We start from the raw sequence: 17,994 nt of genomic DNA, 5'->3' as shown, positions 1-17,994 counted from the left end.
AAAAATGGGAACAACAACCAGGAATAAAGCAGGACTTGCCCCGTTATAAACCAATTACTTATAATATAGATCATGACTATTCAGGATTTATATGAGATTCAAGCAGATCTAAACGAGAACTAGAGTAGCACCACAACTAAAATAGGAGTACTTGTAGAGCACAGATTCCTGAGTGTGTCAAAAAAACAAGTAAGTCTCTCGCCCATTCCTGTGCAGAGTTATGATTTTTGAGGAAATAACCAGTATGCTCATTCCAGCCACTAGGGGGCAGCCTTAATTTTTTTTTAAAAGGAAGGAATTCCACACGTGTCCAGCAGAGGGCACTGACATAGTAAGAGATCAGGATATGAACAACACATTAAAGCCACGTTGTAAATGGTCAGTCTGCCCCAGGGCGGCAAGTGTAATCCGTTATTATTATTTATAACAGTGCCTTCGGGCTTTTATTTTAAAACCAAAGCTCATTATTATACATTTATTGGAAAAATGTTTTCTCAATAGTATTTTCATGTTAACATTACCTGCGGACCGTGACCTGCAGAGGAAGCTGGATGAGTTTGACACCCGTGACTTAAACCATCAGGCAAATATCACCCCACGCATTGCTGTCTGTGAATGAGCGATTACAAAATTGAGATGTTCAGTGGTTGACGGCACTCACCGGCGCAGCATGAGTTTGGGGTTTTTGCTGTTGACGTACTCCTCCATCAGCTCCAGCAGCAGCGTCCGCATGATGTCGGTGTAGTACTCCAGTTTACCATGGAGGGCGACAGTGAGCAGGGACGCAAAGTACACCTTCGCCCGCGCGTTAAAGTCGTGGCTGCGCTCCAAAGTCCGGATGAACTGGGAAAATCACAAGAGAAACATACATATTACTAAAGAAAGGAGAGACGAGGGGAAGTTTTAGAAATTCTTACTTTATTTGACTTAAGGTTGTGATGAATACTGTTTACTTTTACATTGTAGAGCCTGAATCTGTGGTGCCTTCTTTACAATTTTCAGCAGGTGAATAAAAAACGGCAGTAAAGGCGTTCAAATAAGAAACATCACATCTGAAAACACCTGCGACACATTCAGTCTCTGATGTTTGACCTAGTTTAAACACAGTTGGAGGTTAAGAAACGGCACAGTTCTTCATAAAATACTGCACATTTAACTCTTTCAGCGGTTCATCTGTATGACAAGCCTGTGAAAATGTCCTGTATTGATCTGCACTTTCACTTAAGAAAATGGTGTACTTTTTCACACAATAGAAACTAAACCCAATCTTAGTGAGGACTATGTTATGACTTCAGGCTCGTACAAACTATACCAGGTTTAACCTCTCAAGCCCTGCCTTTCAGCTTTACCCAAATCTACAAAACTCATCGGAAAAGATAATTTTCTTCGCATTGTTGCTGCATCGTCGTCAGTTTTTTGTAAACGTTTTTGTTTCCATTGCTTTTTTAATTCCTTTTCACCACATTTTTGCCACATTTTCATCATTTTTCATCACTTTTCTGTTGGGTTTTTGCCACATTTTGTTGCTATTTTATTGCTTTTTTGTCTCATTTTGGTCACTTTTTCATCACTTTTTTGCCTCATTTTGGTCACTTTTTCATCACTTTTTTGCCTCATTTTCATCACTTTTTTGCCTCATTTTGGTCACTTTTTCATCACTTTTTTTACCCCTTTTTTGTTGCCCTTTTGTTGCATTTTCACACTCATACTCGTCGCTATTTTGACACTTTTTTCAAGCAGCTTTTAGATTTGAGTAAAGCCAAACTGGAGACAATGTGCTTGGGTCAGGTGGGAGTAAACAGGTTAAAGGAACAGGCCACTGTTTCCATACTGAGATATGTTCTTACCTGAGCTTAGACGAGTTGATGTGTACCTGTCTGGTCTTTGTGCGTGCCCTCAGTCACGCAAAAAGACCAAAGATGTTGTTTAGCATTTGGCCTCTCCCAATGTATTCCTATATCTCCAAATGGGGCGAAGTTAGAAGCGACCAAGCTCTTCCTCGGGCACAAAGACCAGGCAGGTACGGATCAACTCGTCTAAGCTCAGGTAAGAACATATCTCAGTATGTAAAAACAGAGGCCTGTTCCTTTAAAACAACAGGGCCAAACCAGGCCACAAACAAATACTGGCTTAAACCAAACCCTGATGTGAAACTAAAACGCTCCTATTCCACCAGCAGCACTTCCTGAACCACATTTAGAGAACTTTAATAGAAAAAGTAATTTTCCCACTGGCTTGCAGCAAATGCAAATCCACAAATACCCTTTCATATTAAACTGCTAGCGCTGATTAAAACAGTAATTACCAAGATAAAATTAGTCGTGGTTTCAAACTACTAAGGCTTTGAGGAGTCACTGTTTAAAGAATATCAGGCTGTTAACACATGGGCTACCTGTGTCTGGGCCGGCTCCAGCAGTCCCACTAATTATCATGGATCTTCGCACATCGGCCGCTTCTCCTGTCCCGACGAATCACACTTTTCAATATCCCCCCGGTCTCCAGATAAAAAGCGCAGACTGAGCAGTGTTAAATATAGTCTGGCAAGCGGCGACCACGAGACTTCTTTAAATAAGGATAAGAGCGGCGGAGATCGTTTTGGACCGTTGAAGTCTGAAAACTAAAACGCGGATCTAAATGGGGGAGGCTTTAGATATTTTTTTTATAGATGTTGGCAGGAAATTCACTGACAAGACCGGCCAATGTTGAGCCTGTCTCTGACTAATCACACTTTGTGCTTTAATGTCTCTGTTGGGCAGGAGTTCCTAACCAGACAAGATCCAGACCTCCAGAGGCTTTGGTCTGGACCCCAAAGCACTTCCAACATCTCAATATACTTATACTTATACTCATACTTATACATCTAAGGCTGAAATAACAGAGCAATACCCAATGGATTTTAAATGGATTAATTTATTAGCAATTCATATTTAACCTCTGACCCCCCCCCCCCCTGCGCATTTTCTCCGGTTCCAAATCTAAAAGCTGTGTAATGCCTCATTTGAAAGCTAAGACCTACAAAAGTGATAACGCTTGTCTTGTTTTCACCACATTTTTGTTGTATTTTGTTGCTTTTTCAACACTTTTTTGTTGTGTTTTAGCCACATTTCTGTCACTTTTTTTTCCGGGTCATTTTTTCGGCACGTTTTGTCACTTTTTGTTGTGTTTTTGTTGCACTTTTGTCATTTTTTGGTCGCTTTTGTGTCACTTTTTTGTTGTGTTTTTGTCATGTTTTTTTTTGCTTTTTTTTGCTTTTTCATTGCTTTTTTCTAATTTTTTCGACACGTTTTTGTCACTTTTTTGTTGTGTTTTTTTTTGCTTTTTCAACACTTTTTTGTCGCCACATTTCGGTCACTTTTTTGTTGTGTTTTCATCTTATTTTTGTTGCTTTTTTATCGCTTTTTTCATTGCTTTTTTGTCATTTTCTCGTCACGTTTGTCACTTTTGTGTTTTTGTTGCACTTTAGTCACTTTTTTGTCGCTTTTTGTTGCGTTTTGGTCACGTTTTTGTGTCACTTTTTTGTTGTGCTTTTGTCATGTTTTTTTTTTTTCTTCTTCAGTGCTCTTTTCTTATTTTTCGACACGTTTTAGTCACTTTTTTGTCGCTTTTAGATTTGGGTAAAGCCAAACTTTTTTTAAAAAAGTGCTTGGTTCAGGTGGAGGTTAAGCCGGGCTAATGTTTTACACATCATCGAAGTTCACATCTCACATGTCCGGGCCTCAGGTGAAGAAAGGGAAATGTTTGTGGGTCTTGGACAGATTTAGTTGTGGCCCCTGGGAAACTGTCCTGGAGCCGCTGGGGGCAACAACATCGGGACAGATCCCCAGATACTGAACTGGGCCAGAGGTCTGCAATTTTCAAGTTCAAAAGAGCCACTCCAGACCGTTTCAAACCCAATGGAAGTTGTAAAGACCCTTGAGCTTGGCTTTTGGTCAGGACTGAAGCTTTTAGCCTGTTGTAAATGTTTTGTTATGAGTGGAGAGAAACCGCCACGACACAGGGAGATTATGCAAACACCAAAACGCAGGCCCAAACCAACCCAAATACTGCATTTTAAAGGGATATTTCAGAATTTTGACATAGGGCCTCACTTCCTAGTTATCCAGTGTTGTTGATTTCTGGAGATATATAATTTTATTTCACGCAGTCCTTATATTTCAAGAGTTTAGTGGTGCTAGGCTAGTGCTAGGCTAGTGCATGTCTATGGTAACTAGTAGCCTGCATTATAAACAGTTTGACCCAAGCACAGTGCACCTGAGGCAAATCACTTATAACACAAGACTATTGATATAAATGTCTGTGTTGACTGAATATTTTGCATTTAAACTTATATTTGAGCAGCATCAGCTTCCTGGTTGTAGCTACACAGGGCGGAGTGATCTGCTAGCTTACCGGATCTACAGTAGTTTGTTTACCTGCGGCTGGCATTACTACACATGGAATTCAAAAAGGAGCTTTCTACAAATCAGATATGGCAACGTTTGGAGGACTACCCCGTGATTTTGAAGACGTTTTAAATGCAGGCTACTAGTTACCATATACATGCACTAGCCTAGCACTAGCTTAGCACCACTAAACTCTTCAAATATAAGGACTGCATGAATAAAAAATAAAACAAAATCTCCAGAAATCAACAACACTCTGGATGACCAGGAAATGAGGCCCTATGTCAAAAATCCTGACATGTCCCTTTAATGCCACAAACTCTGAAAAAAGAGCAGCATATTTAATTTATCTTTGCCAACTTTTCTTCGAACAGACGGAATAGATTTGAACATAATGAGCAGAAAAAATAGTCAATTTACTCCAAAACTGCAACTGAATATGTTCTGCATCATAATTTGGTGTTTTCGATTCGAACTTGTACGCTAAAAGTTGTTGAGCAACATCATAATTTTTCTAGTGATGCCAGTTTGAATCCAATTTAATTCTTTTAAATTACATGCAACACCTTGTTTTCGGTTACATTTAATTTCTTGACTGAATTCTTTTTAGCGGAAACCCTGTAAATGGCCATTTCCCCCACAACGGTACAGACAGCTTTCATTCCATATTAACACTTCCTCGGAAAACTTGACAAGTAAATGTTCCTGCACTGCCTGAATCACTGTTTACTCAGGTTTTTTTTTATATTATTCTCATCGGAAACAGTGTTAAGTTATATACACTATTCTTTGATTGCAGATTTGCTTTTGTTTTTCGATTGCACATTTCCTCTGTCTAAGAGCTGCTGTAACAAGACAATTTCTCCACTTTGAGATTCTTATCTTAGTCGGCGTCTGTCATTTTGTCACACTCACTTTAAATGTTGAAACACAAAGCTTTTTCTGGATGACAGGTCCCGCAGAATATGTAGTTTTTCCCATATTGTATCCACTTTTTGGAGTTGTCAAGCACTTACAAACTTGGATATTTCATTTACAGTATGCCGTCCCATTCGCTGACCTTCTGGAGATGTCAATGAAAACAATCTATAGGCCACACTAGCTTGAAAGCCTCTAGTTTAAGCTCAAAATGTAACTAAAAGTCAGATTTAGATTGACCCGATCCGACCTTATACCAACATGAAAAAAAAAAAATCAAATAAACGTTTCCTTTGATTAAGACGGCGGATTAGACGACGCCCTCGTTTCTGCCCTCACAGTTCACAGCCGAGGTTTCAGCTCTAATTAACAGGATATTTCTCTAACGAAGGACTAAACGTTTTTGAAATGTGAACAAAAGCGAATGATGGCGCACAGACTGAGTAATTACAGTCGGACATTTCACTGACCCAGAATATAAAAATGCAGACGGATTTATTGAAGCCTGGGAGTCTCTTTAGATTATTTTCCCTTTGTTGATTTCAGCCATTGCTCCACGAGAAGTCTTGTTTATTTCAGTGATTACTTTGACGTTTTAATAGGTGTGTCAGAGTCAATCACTACCCCTTTAGCACTACAAACATGCAAACTCACACTGTCATACTGTATGTTCAGGTTTATTTCCAGCCAGCCAGAGGACGGGGTGAAACAAAGAAGGAAAACTGATACACCAAATGCTAATGCTCTGGAATCGCCCATATATGGTCATGTTTGAAAACAGTTAAGGGGGAAAACAATTTGGAGAAAAATCTAAACTTTCTCTAATTATTCAAAAACTACTTTAACAAATGCTGAATTATGAATATAGTTTTCTACTAAATAAAGAAACAAAGACATGGAGAGGAGCAAAGTGGTTCAACAGCCCATAAATACATAAAAAACAGAGAATGCTAACTTGATGCTTCATGTTAGCACCGGGCTAATGCAAAAGGTTAGCTAGCGCGAGCTACAACTGCCATTTTTTCACTTCTACTGAACAATGTGCTTTGAGAAAATATCCATATGGGCCCGATTTACACCTGACTTTATTTATGTGTGATAAATGAGTTCATATTCCACCAGAAAATGGCTAAAAAAGGTGAAAAATTGTGTTTCTCTAAAGATTCTATTTTCCCCCTCGGCGAAGCCACGCCCCCTTCTATGAGATGACGTCTGTATCTATATATCTTTCTACTAAATAAAGATACAGAGACATGGGGAGGAGCAAAGTGGCCCGACAGCCCATGAATACTTTAAAAAACGGACAATGCTAACCAGGAAGCTAAAGCTAGCTTCATGCTACATATGCCAATGTTAGCGAAAAGTGCAGTTTTTCGCTTCTACTGAACAATTTGCTGTGAAAAATTCCATATGGACCTTATTTCAGCTTAACATTATTGGTGTGTGATAAATATAGTCATAGTCCGGCAGAAAACGTCTAAATAAATTTAAATCCAAATTTTGAATTCGTAGAGGGTGCAATGACCGTACCAACTGCACCAACGATTCTAATATGTATAAGATGGAAAGTGGTTAAATGATTGAGACTTGAAAATGGCTTAAAGAAGAACAAAGTAACTTGTTTACAATAATAAATCCTTTTTGTTACAATACAAGTGTTAATGGAATGATTGGGGGGTCTTTCATCTCCCCCGGTGTCTCTGGCCAGAAAACCAAAATTGCAACTTCGCTGCCTCCGGGTCAGAGCACCAATACACACTAATGGGATCACGAAGAAGAAGCTAGCAGGCTAATGGGTAAAGCTAACTGCAGGCTAGCACCACTTAAACAGTATTTACAGCCGAGTTTCAGTGAAAAAAATGATCTCCATTGTGCAATTAGATGTACAATATGCCTCTCTCCCTTTGTCTTTTCTGTCAGTGTAGTATTTACTCTCACGGACAATTAATGAGTAAAAAAATTGGTTGTATTTACATTGATGAGGAAGGTCTTGGAGTTGAGCAGGTTGGAGAACTGGTTGAGCGCCTGAGTGACAGTGGCCCGGCGCGCTTCAGGGATGTCCAGTTTCCCCGTGATCATGACGTCGTTGGCCCCGTCCTTCGAAGGCAGGAAGAACACTCGGTCCGTGTAGGTCTTATAATCCAGTAACGGGATGCGGCCCTCGCTCATGTCATTGGTGTGATCCTCCATCTCGATCATCAAATCTGCAGGAGACACACAAACGTGAAAACATCATGACTGTGCACTTTACAGTGACACTAATGTTTGTAACCGAAATGTTTGCAGAGAGTGTTTAAAGTGCACAAGGAAAAATGCATTCTTTAATTGGTTTGTTGTGGCACAGTGGTCAAATTTAGATTCATTAAGCTCATGCTGAAGAAAACAAATACTTTGGAGAGGTAATTGGAAAAGGCAACAGGTTGGTTGCCAAAGTGTATACCTTTTAATTATCTCTCTTTTGAGTATTTAACCAAGAAAGTCCCACAGAGATTTCAAATTGTATCTTTCAGGGGCATCGTGGTCCCAGAAGAAGGGCTCGGTAATGTAATCAGGGTAATAACAAAATAGAGGCGAAAACACGAGAAAAAAGTGACAAAAGGGTGACAAAAATAGTAGTTTGGTGATTTTTAGGCCATTATCAATTTCAGTCTTCGTTTTTGCAAAACGTCCCAACCCAGTACTGATGACAACTTGAACATTTCTCGACTATGAACTAGAGGCCAATATATCGCCTGGCTGATATTTGGGAATTTTTCGGCTATCGGCCGACCGAATGCTGATAAACGCCGACATCTTCGTAACCGAAAGAGATAGAGACTTCCTGTGTTTTGCTCTGGAAAGAGCTCAGTCAGAGCTTTAATATAAGCTAAAAAAAAGCTGGGGAAAAAAAGCCTGTTAAACAAGTTTCACCGACTAAACCTCAGTGAATATGGCCACGCAATTGTATTTTTGATCACAGCGCAAAATGCTGCGGTTAGCATCAGTGTGCTAAAGCTAGCAGCAGGATGCTAATGCTAACATCTAGCTACTAAGCAACACTGGGACAGATACTATGATTGGATCACGTAAAGAAATACATACATTTATTTTATGAAATAACTGGCCTAACATATTATAATCACATAACTTTATGTAAGTTGTTAATATTAGTGCAACCTAAAGCCTGTCATTTCCCCAAGGAAATAGTGTAGAATAGTCCAGTGATCCTTGTTTAATGTTTTTACATTATTTTATCAATTGATATATTTCATAAATGGTGACATCTCTTTTGCAAGAAAAAATTAAGACTGTACGTTACACTGGAGAAAGGAGGACCATTCACTTTTTCACTCAGAGAAAACCAGGACAGGAATGTTTTTAATAAATCAGCCTTATGCCCCAAATATGTCACAGTTCAACACATTTTACAGTTTAGAAGCCTCATATAGGATTATAGACAAGAAATGTGAAAAAAAAATCGGCCACAAATATCGGCCGTGCATATCGGCATTGGCCAATTAAAATCCCAAAATATAGGCATCGGCCTTACAGAAACCCATATTGGTCGGCCTCTATTACGAACTACACAGAAAGGCAAAACCTGGGACCTCCTTGACGTGAGCCGTGAGAGCTAACCGCTGCGCCACCGCGCCGCAGAAACATCTCAACAATCTTCAAGTTGACGCACTGCCAGACAGCTGTTCATTTTCACGTCGAATGCACTGTCGCACCCGATTGTCGAGCAGCATGCAAGCAGAAATAGCATTCCTGTTAAATAAGTAGCACTTTGCCATTTGCCGCGCTCATCCGTCTCCATCTCCATATCACGGGAGGCGGAAAGGAGCGAGTCAATTGCTTTAAATATCATTGCGTTCCGTGAGAGATTGTTGTCTATTAGAGCTACAGCCGAAACGAGCGCGTAATGATGATCGCGTGACGTTAAGAGGCGGATTTATTTAGCTCAAGGCCTCGCGACGCGTCTCACAAACGTAACCGAGGCCATAAAGCTCTTGATTAGCTGATGTTACGGGGAAACATGGCTCCGCGGAGGGTGTTTGGCGTTCGTCTGTGCTCGACGCTTACCTGTGAATTCCTTTTTGCAGCGATCGCGGACGCTCTCCTCCAGATTCTCCAGCTGGTGCTTGACTTTCTCGTATTCCCGCTCGGCCTGCTGGCTCTTCCTCCTGCGACACAAGACGTGAAAACGTTCAATCAGAGTGAATACGTTTGAGAAGGTCCAGTGGCAGATTTGTTGACAGTAAAAGCGGGAGAGAGTAAAGTTTGAATGGAAATGTGACATGAACGGGGTGACAACACACACAAAAAAGGTGACGATCAGTTTTGTGGGCCTTAGCTTTCAAATGAGACATTACACTGCTCTACATCGCTCTCCAATCCAGAACCTTTTAGTAAAGCCAAACTCGAGAAAATGCGTTCGCTTCAGGTGGGGGGTAAGTTACTTGGTTGTTTCAATTGAAATAAATGATAAAAAAGATGAAAAAGTAAAATAAATAGTCTTTTATTATTAAAATTCTGGCTCTGGATGACAAATATTTTCATAGAGGTATCGAAAAAGTATCTTATCGTACGGTATTGTAAACAAAGGTAGCACTTGATTTTACAATACCCTTGATACATTGTACTGAAACAAAATTTAGTGCAATGTAATCTGCTTTGTAACTATCTGTAATAACCTGTATCTATGTAGTACATACACAATGGAATAATGTGCATTAGTACTTTGCAGGCACATAATGTAATAAGACATAAGATCTTTAGGGTTAGGGCTTAAGGTTATGTTAGGATCTTATGTCTGTCTTATGTCTTATGTACCTGCAAAGTACTAATACACATTATTCCAATGTGTATCTGACCCTTAGGTACTAGTTATTACACATTGCTACAAAGGCCATTACATTGTACTAAATTTGGCAAATACAATGTATCAAGGGTAGTGTAAAATAAAGTGTTACCTAATCGAAGTATCGTTTAAGTACTGAAGTACCCCGCACTACTCAGACGTGACCTTAAACCAGGGGTCCTCAAACTCGCCGGATTTGGCGAGATGATTTAATCTGGCCCCCACTTGTAGAGCACAAATCCCTGAGTATGTCAAAAAAAAAAAAAAGTAAGTCTCTAGCCCATTCCTGTTCGGAGTTAGGATATTTAACTAAATAACCAGTTTACTCATTCCAGCCACTAGGGGGCAATTTGAATAAATAAAAAATAATTCCACAGGTGTCCAGCAGAGGGCACTGACATAAGAGATCAGAATATAAACACATTATAGCCACATGGTAAATGAAGCTTGCCACCACAGAGAGTGGAGAGAATGAATAATGACTACAGTACTATGAGAAACTTGTGACACAGGCTTGTAAAGCACAATACAAGTGTAAGAAGTTATTACTTTGGTCACATTACATAATTATGTTTTATTTAAAAATAAAAATATATGGAAATTAAAACAAAGTGTAAAGATTTAATTACTATTTTTGCAAACCACTACATTGAAACAGATATGTTCCTGAATCAAGTGTTGATCTTGTGGATATAGTCGTGGGGACGACTGTGCAGGCGAGTAATCTCTACTTCACAAAGAGGCATTTTGCTCTGGGTCATGCAATTCTATGTTATAGCCAACCCGGTCCGGCCCCCCATCACAGTCAGAAACAATAATGTGGCCCCCAGAGAAAAAAGTCTGAGGACCCCTGCCTTAAACAGTCCAATCAAAGCATCAAAGCAATAACATCAGCAGCTTTTTGCCATTTGAAAACATTGCTAAGATCAGTGGTAAAGTGCGACACATCCAGAACGCTGCTGCTCGAGTCCTGACAAGAACCAGGAAATACAACCATATTAGTCCAGCGCTCTGGTCTCTGCACCGGCTTCCTGTCACTCAAAGAAAAGACTTTAAAACAGCTCTTCATGGTCAATCAACAAAGTACAGCTCTGATATGTTAGATCCATGTGAACTCTGCTTGTCCCCAGAGTCAGGACTAAACACGGTGAGGCTGCGTTTCAGTGTCATGAAGCTAAAATCTGGAACAGTCTTCATGAAGATGTGAGAAAGGCCTCAGCTCTGACAATGTTCAAATGTGCATCTGACAACTGAAAGTATTTTATCTGCACTCTTTGCTTTAAATGCAATTAAGTTATTAATGTTTTATGGATTGATTTTTTTGATTTGATCTGTAAGGATTAAACAACGGGGAGCCTTAGTGCATTAGACAGTTATAATGCACGCCTGTTAGCACCCACCAGCCAATCAGAATGGAGTATTCACCCAGACCATGGTATGAGCTTTCTTATAATTTTATGTAACTCTGAAGCACTTTGAATTACCACTCGTGCCTCTGCAACTAAACCTGCCTTCCCTAACACCTCTTTCTAACGTCCCAGTTCTTCACAGGGATGAATTTATAAGCACATCTCACAGTTTTCAGGGTTGTCTGTTCTATTGCATCACTTTACTCTTACTTGAGTCATTATTGAAGTCACAGCTCTTTGCTTCTACTCATTTCAAATGTTATTCTTACTTGAGTACATTTTTTTGGCCGCTCTACTCACCTCTAGAGAAGGATAATGATGATGTGCTGCTTCAGAATTTAGAATAAATGCAGTCATTACATCAGAACTAGTACTAATACGGAGTTGTTCGACTCCACATTACTCTCTCACTGAGACATAGACCGAGCCAAAGCAATGTGAAGAGAAAGGATTTTTGCCATGTGAAAAAGCCAATTTGTTCTGGTCCAAATTGGTGACATCGGTATACATGACTGCACAGGACTGCCCTTTCCCATTTTCAAATATGAGCTTGAATAAAATATTTCCTTTTCTTCGAGACAACCGCACAATTCCTACCCAATTTGTCTTCAACCCATCTATTTTTAATAAGAAATGGAATTCGAAAGAACCAAACACATTAAAAAATTGTGTGAACCCCCAGCACTGAACCTGCAACCTACCAGCGCTAATTCCAATCTGATATTTATTTATTAGTTGAACAAAACCAATTTGTTTTCCCACACAGCCGTCTATCTGTGATCTGTGGGAACATTATTCAGAGCTAAAGAGCTGAGGCGCGTATTGAGCCGCCCCTGCAGCAATCCATATCAATGAGGCTTTCTCAACTAAGGAACGGAAATCTGGAAAAGTGCGGCGAGAAAAGCGGGTTCACCTAAAGGTTTGTGGCTATTGATAAAGAAATAGGCCGTGCTTCACTTTAAGTAATTTCAAACACAATGGATAACGCGATTTGTAGCCCTGTTACCGTATTTCCAAGAAAAACACTAAGCGGTCAGTTTGGACTGTTTGGTTTTTTGTAGCTCTTTGGTATTACTTTGAAAGACCACCATCTTATAATGATTAGTGCAGAAATTAAGATAGAACTGAAATGAATGTTATTGGGTTGTTTTTTTTTATCATAATTTCAGTCTTAAAGGGACTATACAGAGTTTAAAAATGTTAAAATTAAGTATTTTCCTCCCCCTACATGTTCCAGCCATGTCCTAAGGCAGTGGTTCCCAACCTTTATTGTCTTGTGGACCCCTTGGGCCTTTCAATGGTCGTCCGTGTACCCCCTATACCTCAGGGGTGTTGCAGTTTATTTAGAAAGTAATTACTTAGAAATGGTATTTGTAAGAAAAAGGACAATGTTGCAGTCAAAATAAACCTAAAATTCTCCCAAGGCAACACATTTTACTGAAAAATATAGCTTTTCCTTTAAAAATTATGTTCAATTTCCCCCTTCTTCCAATCTGAAATAGTTTCAAGTACCCCCTACTAGGTCCTTGAGTACCCCCAGTGGTCCCCGTACCCCTGGTTGGGAAACACTGTCCTAAGGTGTAGTATGAACCCAGACCTATTCACCACAACTATCTCTAAAATCCTGCACTGTCACTCAAAAACTGGTTACTTCGGGTCCGAATTGCCGTCATGGACGAGCTTAATATAGAAGGTGCAGTTACAAGTATGACCTGAGGTGGCAGTAGTGAGTGTAAAATGGCCAACTTGCATCTAGCCCCTTTAAACAGGTCCGTGCTGGGTAATCGGCAGAGTGGGGACGTTTCTCGGTGAGCCGCAGTTCTTTTGGGACCCCAGAAAGAAAAAAAAAACTATTGATAATGGTCTCTCTCAGTGGTACTACAGGCCCAAAGCTAGTTTAATTTGGTGGGGGTAAAACAGAAGTGTCTGCGCGAGTAAACAAATGATGGAAAAAAGGGAAGGTGAGGAAAAAAAGAATGAATCAAATGCAGTACTGACCAATGTATAAAAAAGTTTATAAATAGTATATTCTTCATTTGCATAATTTGCAGACAATTTTACCAACAACCTTAAAGAGACTGGATGCAAGTTGGTCATTTTATGCTCACTACTGCCACCTCAGGTCTTACGCGTAACTGCAGGGTCTATATTAAGCTCGTGCATGACGGCACTTTGGACCCGAATTAAAAACTTTTTTTAAATGACAGTGCAGGATTGTAGAGGCAGTTGTGGTGAATAGGTCTGGGCTCATTCTACACATTAGGACATTGCTTGAACATGTAGGGGGAGGAAAATACTTAGTTTTAACATTATTAAACTTTGTATAGTCCCTTTAAGTTTTCAAAGCTGATGCTCTACGAGGTGAGCTAAGTCTGGAGATACGTGGGCCGGTTTGAATAAAAAAAACCTCCCAGGCTGAAATTATGTCCCAGCAGGACTCCCAGCTGCTCGTAAAGGCACATCTACTGCTTGTTCAATAAAACTTATGGGGAAAATACAAAGTTTTATATGATTATTTGGGCTCGTCATCTGAGGGTTGTGGTGGGTCCCGGAGCCATACTACTTGAGAACCACTGCTCTGAATAACACCATTTTATCAGACTGGGAGTAAAACATTCATTATTAGGATAGAAAACAACTTTTACCCTGTTAATCAGGTAACAGGGTACTTTTTGTATGTATACTGACTGTGACTTTTTAAAGGTTTTTACTTAAAGGCCATATGCCAGATTGTTTTTTCTTTACAAAACAATGAAAATCATGCTTGACTTTTTATTTCCAACATCCAAGTTTGTCACAAGGGTAACTTTTAAAGCACATTTCACACCTTTCATGGTGAAATATGGATATCTTTTTAGTTTAAAGATGATTGGATTTGCACATGCCTTGTAGTAGTGTATAAAGCGGATTACAACTTCCCGTTTCAACAATTCAGTGCTAAGTCATAAACTGCAAATGTAATAAGTGCAAAGTGAGTGGTTCGCCAGTGCATATTTTTAATTGGCTCTCTGTTTTAAGGCAGTTTACAAAGATGTGGCTGTGACTTGCAAAAAGGCCGGAGGGGAGAAAACTAGACTATTATGGAGCTCATTTAATTTAGCCATTTGTAGATATAAACTATAAACTACAATTATTACTGTGGCCCTGACGGCAGACAGATACTGTGTGACGATAATAAGGGTGGAAACAGTCACCGCTGGGATCATAATTCCGACCAAACCAGAAATAAATCAGGTCTCAACGATAAATGATGACTAAACCAGAACTGAACCACAATACAAAATTGTTCAACACCAGAACAAAACACAGAACTAAAACAAGGGCCATTTAAGGGCTAAAAAAGGTAAATAAACTAGATCTGTATAAGGATTAAAGCAGTACTAAGCAACTCATGCCCCTAGAAGCCATGAGCGCCACTGCAGGTGTCGTAGCATGTTACGGTTTTATACTCATTCGTGAGAGTAAATACTACGCTGACAGAAAAGAAAAAGGGAGAGAGGGATAGTGCACATCCAATGACACAATGGAGATCATTTTTTTTCACTAAAACTTGGCTGTAAATACTGTTTAAGTAGCGCTAGCCCTCAGTTAGCTTTGCCTGTAAGCCTGTGTGTTTTGGGGCCTCCGACCCGGTGCAGGCAAAGTTGCCAGCATGGTTTTCTGGCCAGAGACACCAGGTGGAGATGAAAGACCCCCCAAACATCCCATTAACACTTGTATTACCCCCAGAGGGACTACGGAGAGGATTTATTAAGGTAAACAAGCTACTTAGTACTGCTTTAAATCGGGACTGCCTTGAACTAGAACTAACTCAAAACGAACCAACGATTAAAACAGGACTATACCAGGAGTAAACTAGGCCTGTACATCAGGACAAAACCCTTGTGGTGAAGCTTAAATCGCCGACTGGACTGGGTTTGGTTGAGCTGTTATGTTTCGCAGCACGGTATAGCGCAGAGGTTAGGGCTTGTACTTCGCCGCTAGAACGTCCTGGGTTCGATGTACAACAGGCCAGGATGAATGAGATTGAGTGTGGGACAACGGATGGAAATTAGTCCATCTGTGGTCAGAATGTGACACTGAAGAATAATAGACGCAAAACGTTATGACCTCAAGAGCTAAGAAGAAGCTTCTGAGAATAGAAACAAAACGTCCTCGACTCAACCAAACCCAGTCGATGATTTAAGCTTCACTACGATGAATTCCTGGACAAATGAGAGCCTTCACAAACAAGACAAAACCAAGGAAATGGACTGATCTGATACTGGTATTCAGGTAGTCAACCAAAGATAACTTTCCCCAACTTAATCTCAGTGAAGAGGCTTTAGATTTTACACTGATGCACAAAATACAGCAGTTCGGAGCAGTTTGCTGATGTTCGTATCACCCAAACAAGAACTAAAATAATATTTGTATGTATTTTAGTTTCTGAAATACAGAATAAGTGATATAACAGGCGTCTTTATTAGTGTAACCAATAGCCTATGTCAAGTAGCCGAGGATATTTACTATAAAAATAATCCTGTGATCTTTGCTGTATGTTTTTCGAAACCTTGACATGTAACGTCTCCTTTACAAGGAAGAATTGACTTTTTCTCTCATCAGTAGAAACTCAAATCCAATCTCAAATCCTCAAATCTCTCAATACCAGGACCAAACCAGGTCTCTACCAGGACTTAAACTGAATAAACTCGGTCTGCAGCGGGACTCACCTGTAGCAGTAGACCGAGATGGCGATGATGATCAGCATAGGCACAATGACAGCTGGGATGATAATATAGAGGGCCAAGTGATCCTTCTGCTCGTACTGCACTGATCCCACCACCCACTCGCCGTTCCCAAACTTGATCTGCAACAAACAAGAGAATATCATACAGTATTATAAGTGTGAAATCTCTATGCATTTCTATTACCTGGAAAAACAGAGAGCTGTCAATCAGAGGCGCTCGAACTTGGAGTTTCGTGACAAGTGCCATCGCAGAAAATATCTGGCTCTTAAAGTGGCATTTTGTTGGACTGTTATGCGGCAATGGGAATAATAACAGCACTAAAGCAAAGACTACGACTTAACCAGGACTAAAGCAGGACTAACCATGAGCTGGACTGGGACAAATGGTTAACACTTGGCAAAAGAAAAGGGATTAAACTTGAACAAACCAGCACCAAACCAAGAATACATATTAACTAAAAAGAGGTGGGTGGATAGTGCTCACTTACATTTACTCAAGTATATGCTCATGTACTTGTGGATTTAATGGTTGCTCTCAAACTCTCCAGTTTCCAGGGTCGCCTCAGACCAACTGAGGGCAATTATGCACCTCCTCCCCTGCCTCCCCTTCTCTCTATTCTTTCCTACCATTCAGTAACAAACTCTCTAAAAAGAGGTTCTTAAGTACATGTGCACTTAGGAGTTTCATCACACAGTACTCTATTTTGAAAAAAAACAGTAATCTTATTTGAGCAAAACATTAGGTTATTTTTAACCAGTGTGAGTCAATATGAAAGCAATAAAAGCTTCACGTTGACTTGTGAAAAGGAATTGAAGCTGAAATTAATTTTACAGGAGCGCTGGCTGAATCACCCATCAGTTATATTAAAGCTTGGGACCTTTTTATGTGAATATCTTATTTGGTCGGCAGTGTATTATTTTCTTTAAAAATATTTTAAAGTGGTGTTTTCAAAGTATTTCGGCTACTCTCCAAGACTATAAGGCCTTAGCAAGGACCATCAAGGACCATACAAAGACCAAATCCCTCGAACTGAACCATGTCTAGAGATGCAAAGGGGCAGAAAATTCCCGCTAAATTTCTAGAAATAGTACAGAAACTTTCAATGGGATCTTTAACTCGAGAATTTTGAAAAAATCAAAAACTGTAAAAACGCTTAAAAAAAATTATATTACATATGAAATGTTTGCATTTTTTAAATTGAAAAAACAATGACTGAACTACTAGCTACCCATTAATCATGTTTTTGAACCATTAAACATACATTTGAGTGATGTCACACCCCTGACGCGTACAATAAGTGTGAGGCTCCATATCGTCAGGTCAAAACAAATCAAAACTTTTCCTAAACCTGCAAAGGTCAAACAAATAAAGGTCAAACATTCTGCTTAATCCTCTTTCTAATAAGCGGTGGGACAAAGTTTTATACAATGATTTAGTTTAATCACACTGTGATTGGTTAAACTGACCAGTCTTTAACTCAGGTCATGACTCTGATCGTGACTGTACGAGGAGTGGGCGGGGCTTGTGTCGACATAGCTGCAACAGACCTAAATTCTCGACTTTGAAAACAATATAATATTGTAATGTTGTAATACTACACGGTTATTGTGCATTATTATTACAATGATGAATATACAGTGTGTTAGATGGAATGAGTTTGTTCCATTTCCAAAAGCTCTTCTTCTACCCTGGTGCCAGACACGGCGAAGTTCATT

At 39.7% G+C, this 17,994-nt stretch overlaps 1 protein-coding gene across 1 annotated transcript in view; it reads right to left on the bottom strand.

Moving 5' to 3' along the window:
* Positions 1-17,994, bottom strand: part of plxnb2b (plexin b2b) — a 307,007-nt gene that overhangs the window by 72,558 nt on the left and 216,455 nt on the right. Inside the window, exons 22-25 of the mRNA XM_079567075.1 lie at positions 16,262-16,398; positions 9,363-9,463; positions 7,275-7,504; positions 662-843 (exon numbers count right to left, since the gene is read on the bottom strand). Coding sequence (XP_079423201.1) covers positions 662-843; positions 7,275-7,504; positions 9,363-9,463; positions 16,262-16,398 — 650 coding nt within the window. The remainder of the gene's footprint in view (positions 1-661; positions 844-7,274; positions 7,505-9,362; positions 9,464-16,261; positions 16,399-17,994) is intronic.

This window comes from Gobius niger, assembly GCF_951799975.1.
Source record: "Gobius niger genome assembly, chromosome: 12".
In the NCBI taxonomy this organism is placed as follows: Eukaryota; Metazoa; Chordata; class Actinopteri; order Gobiiformes; family Gobiidae; genus Gobius; species Gobius niger.
Note: the sequence above shows the minus strand (reverse complement) of the source record. Positions and strands in the feature narration are given on the sequence as shown.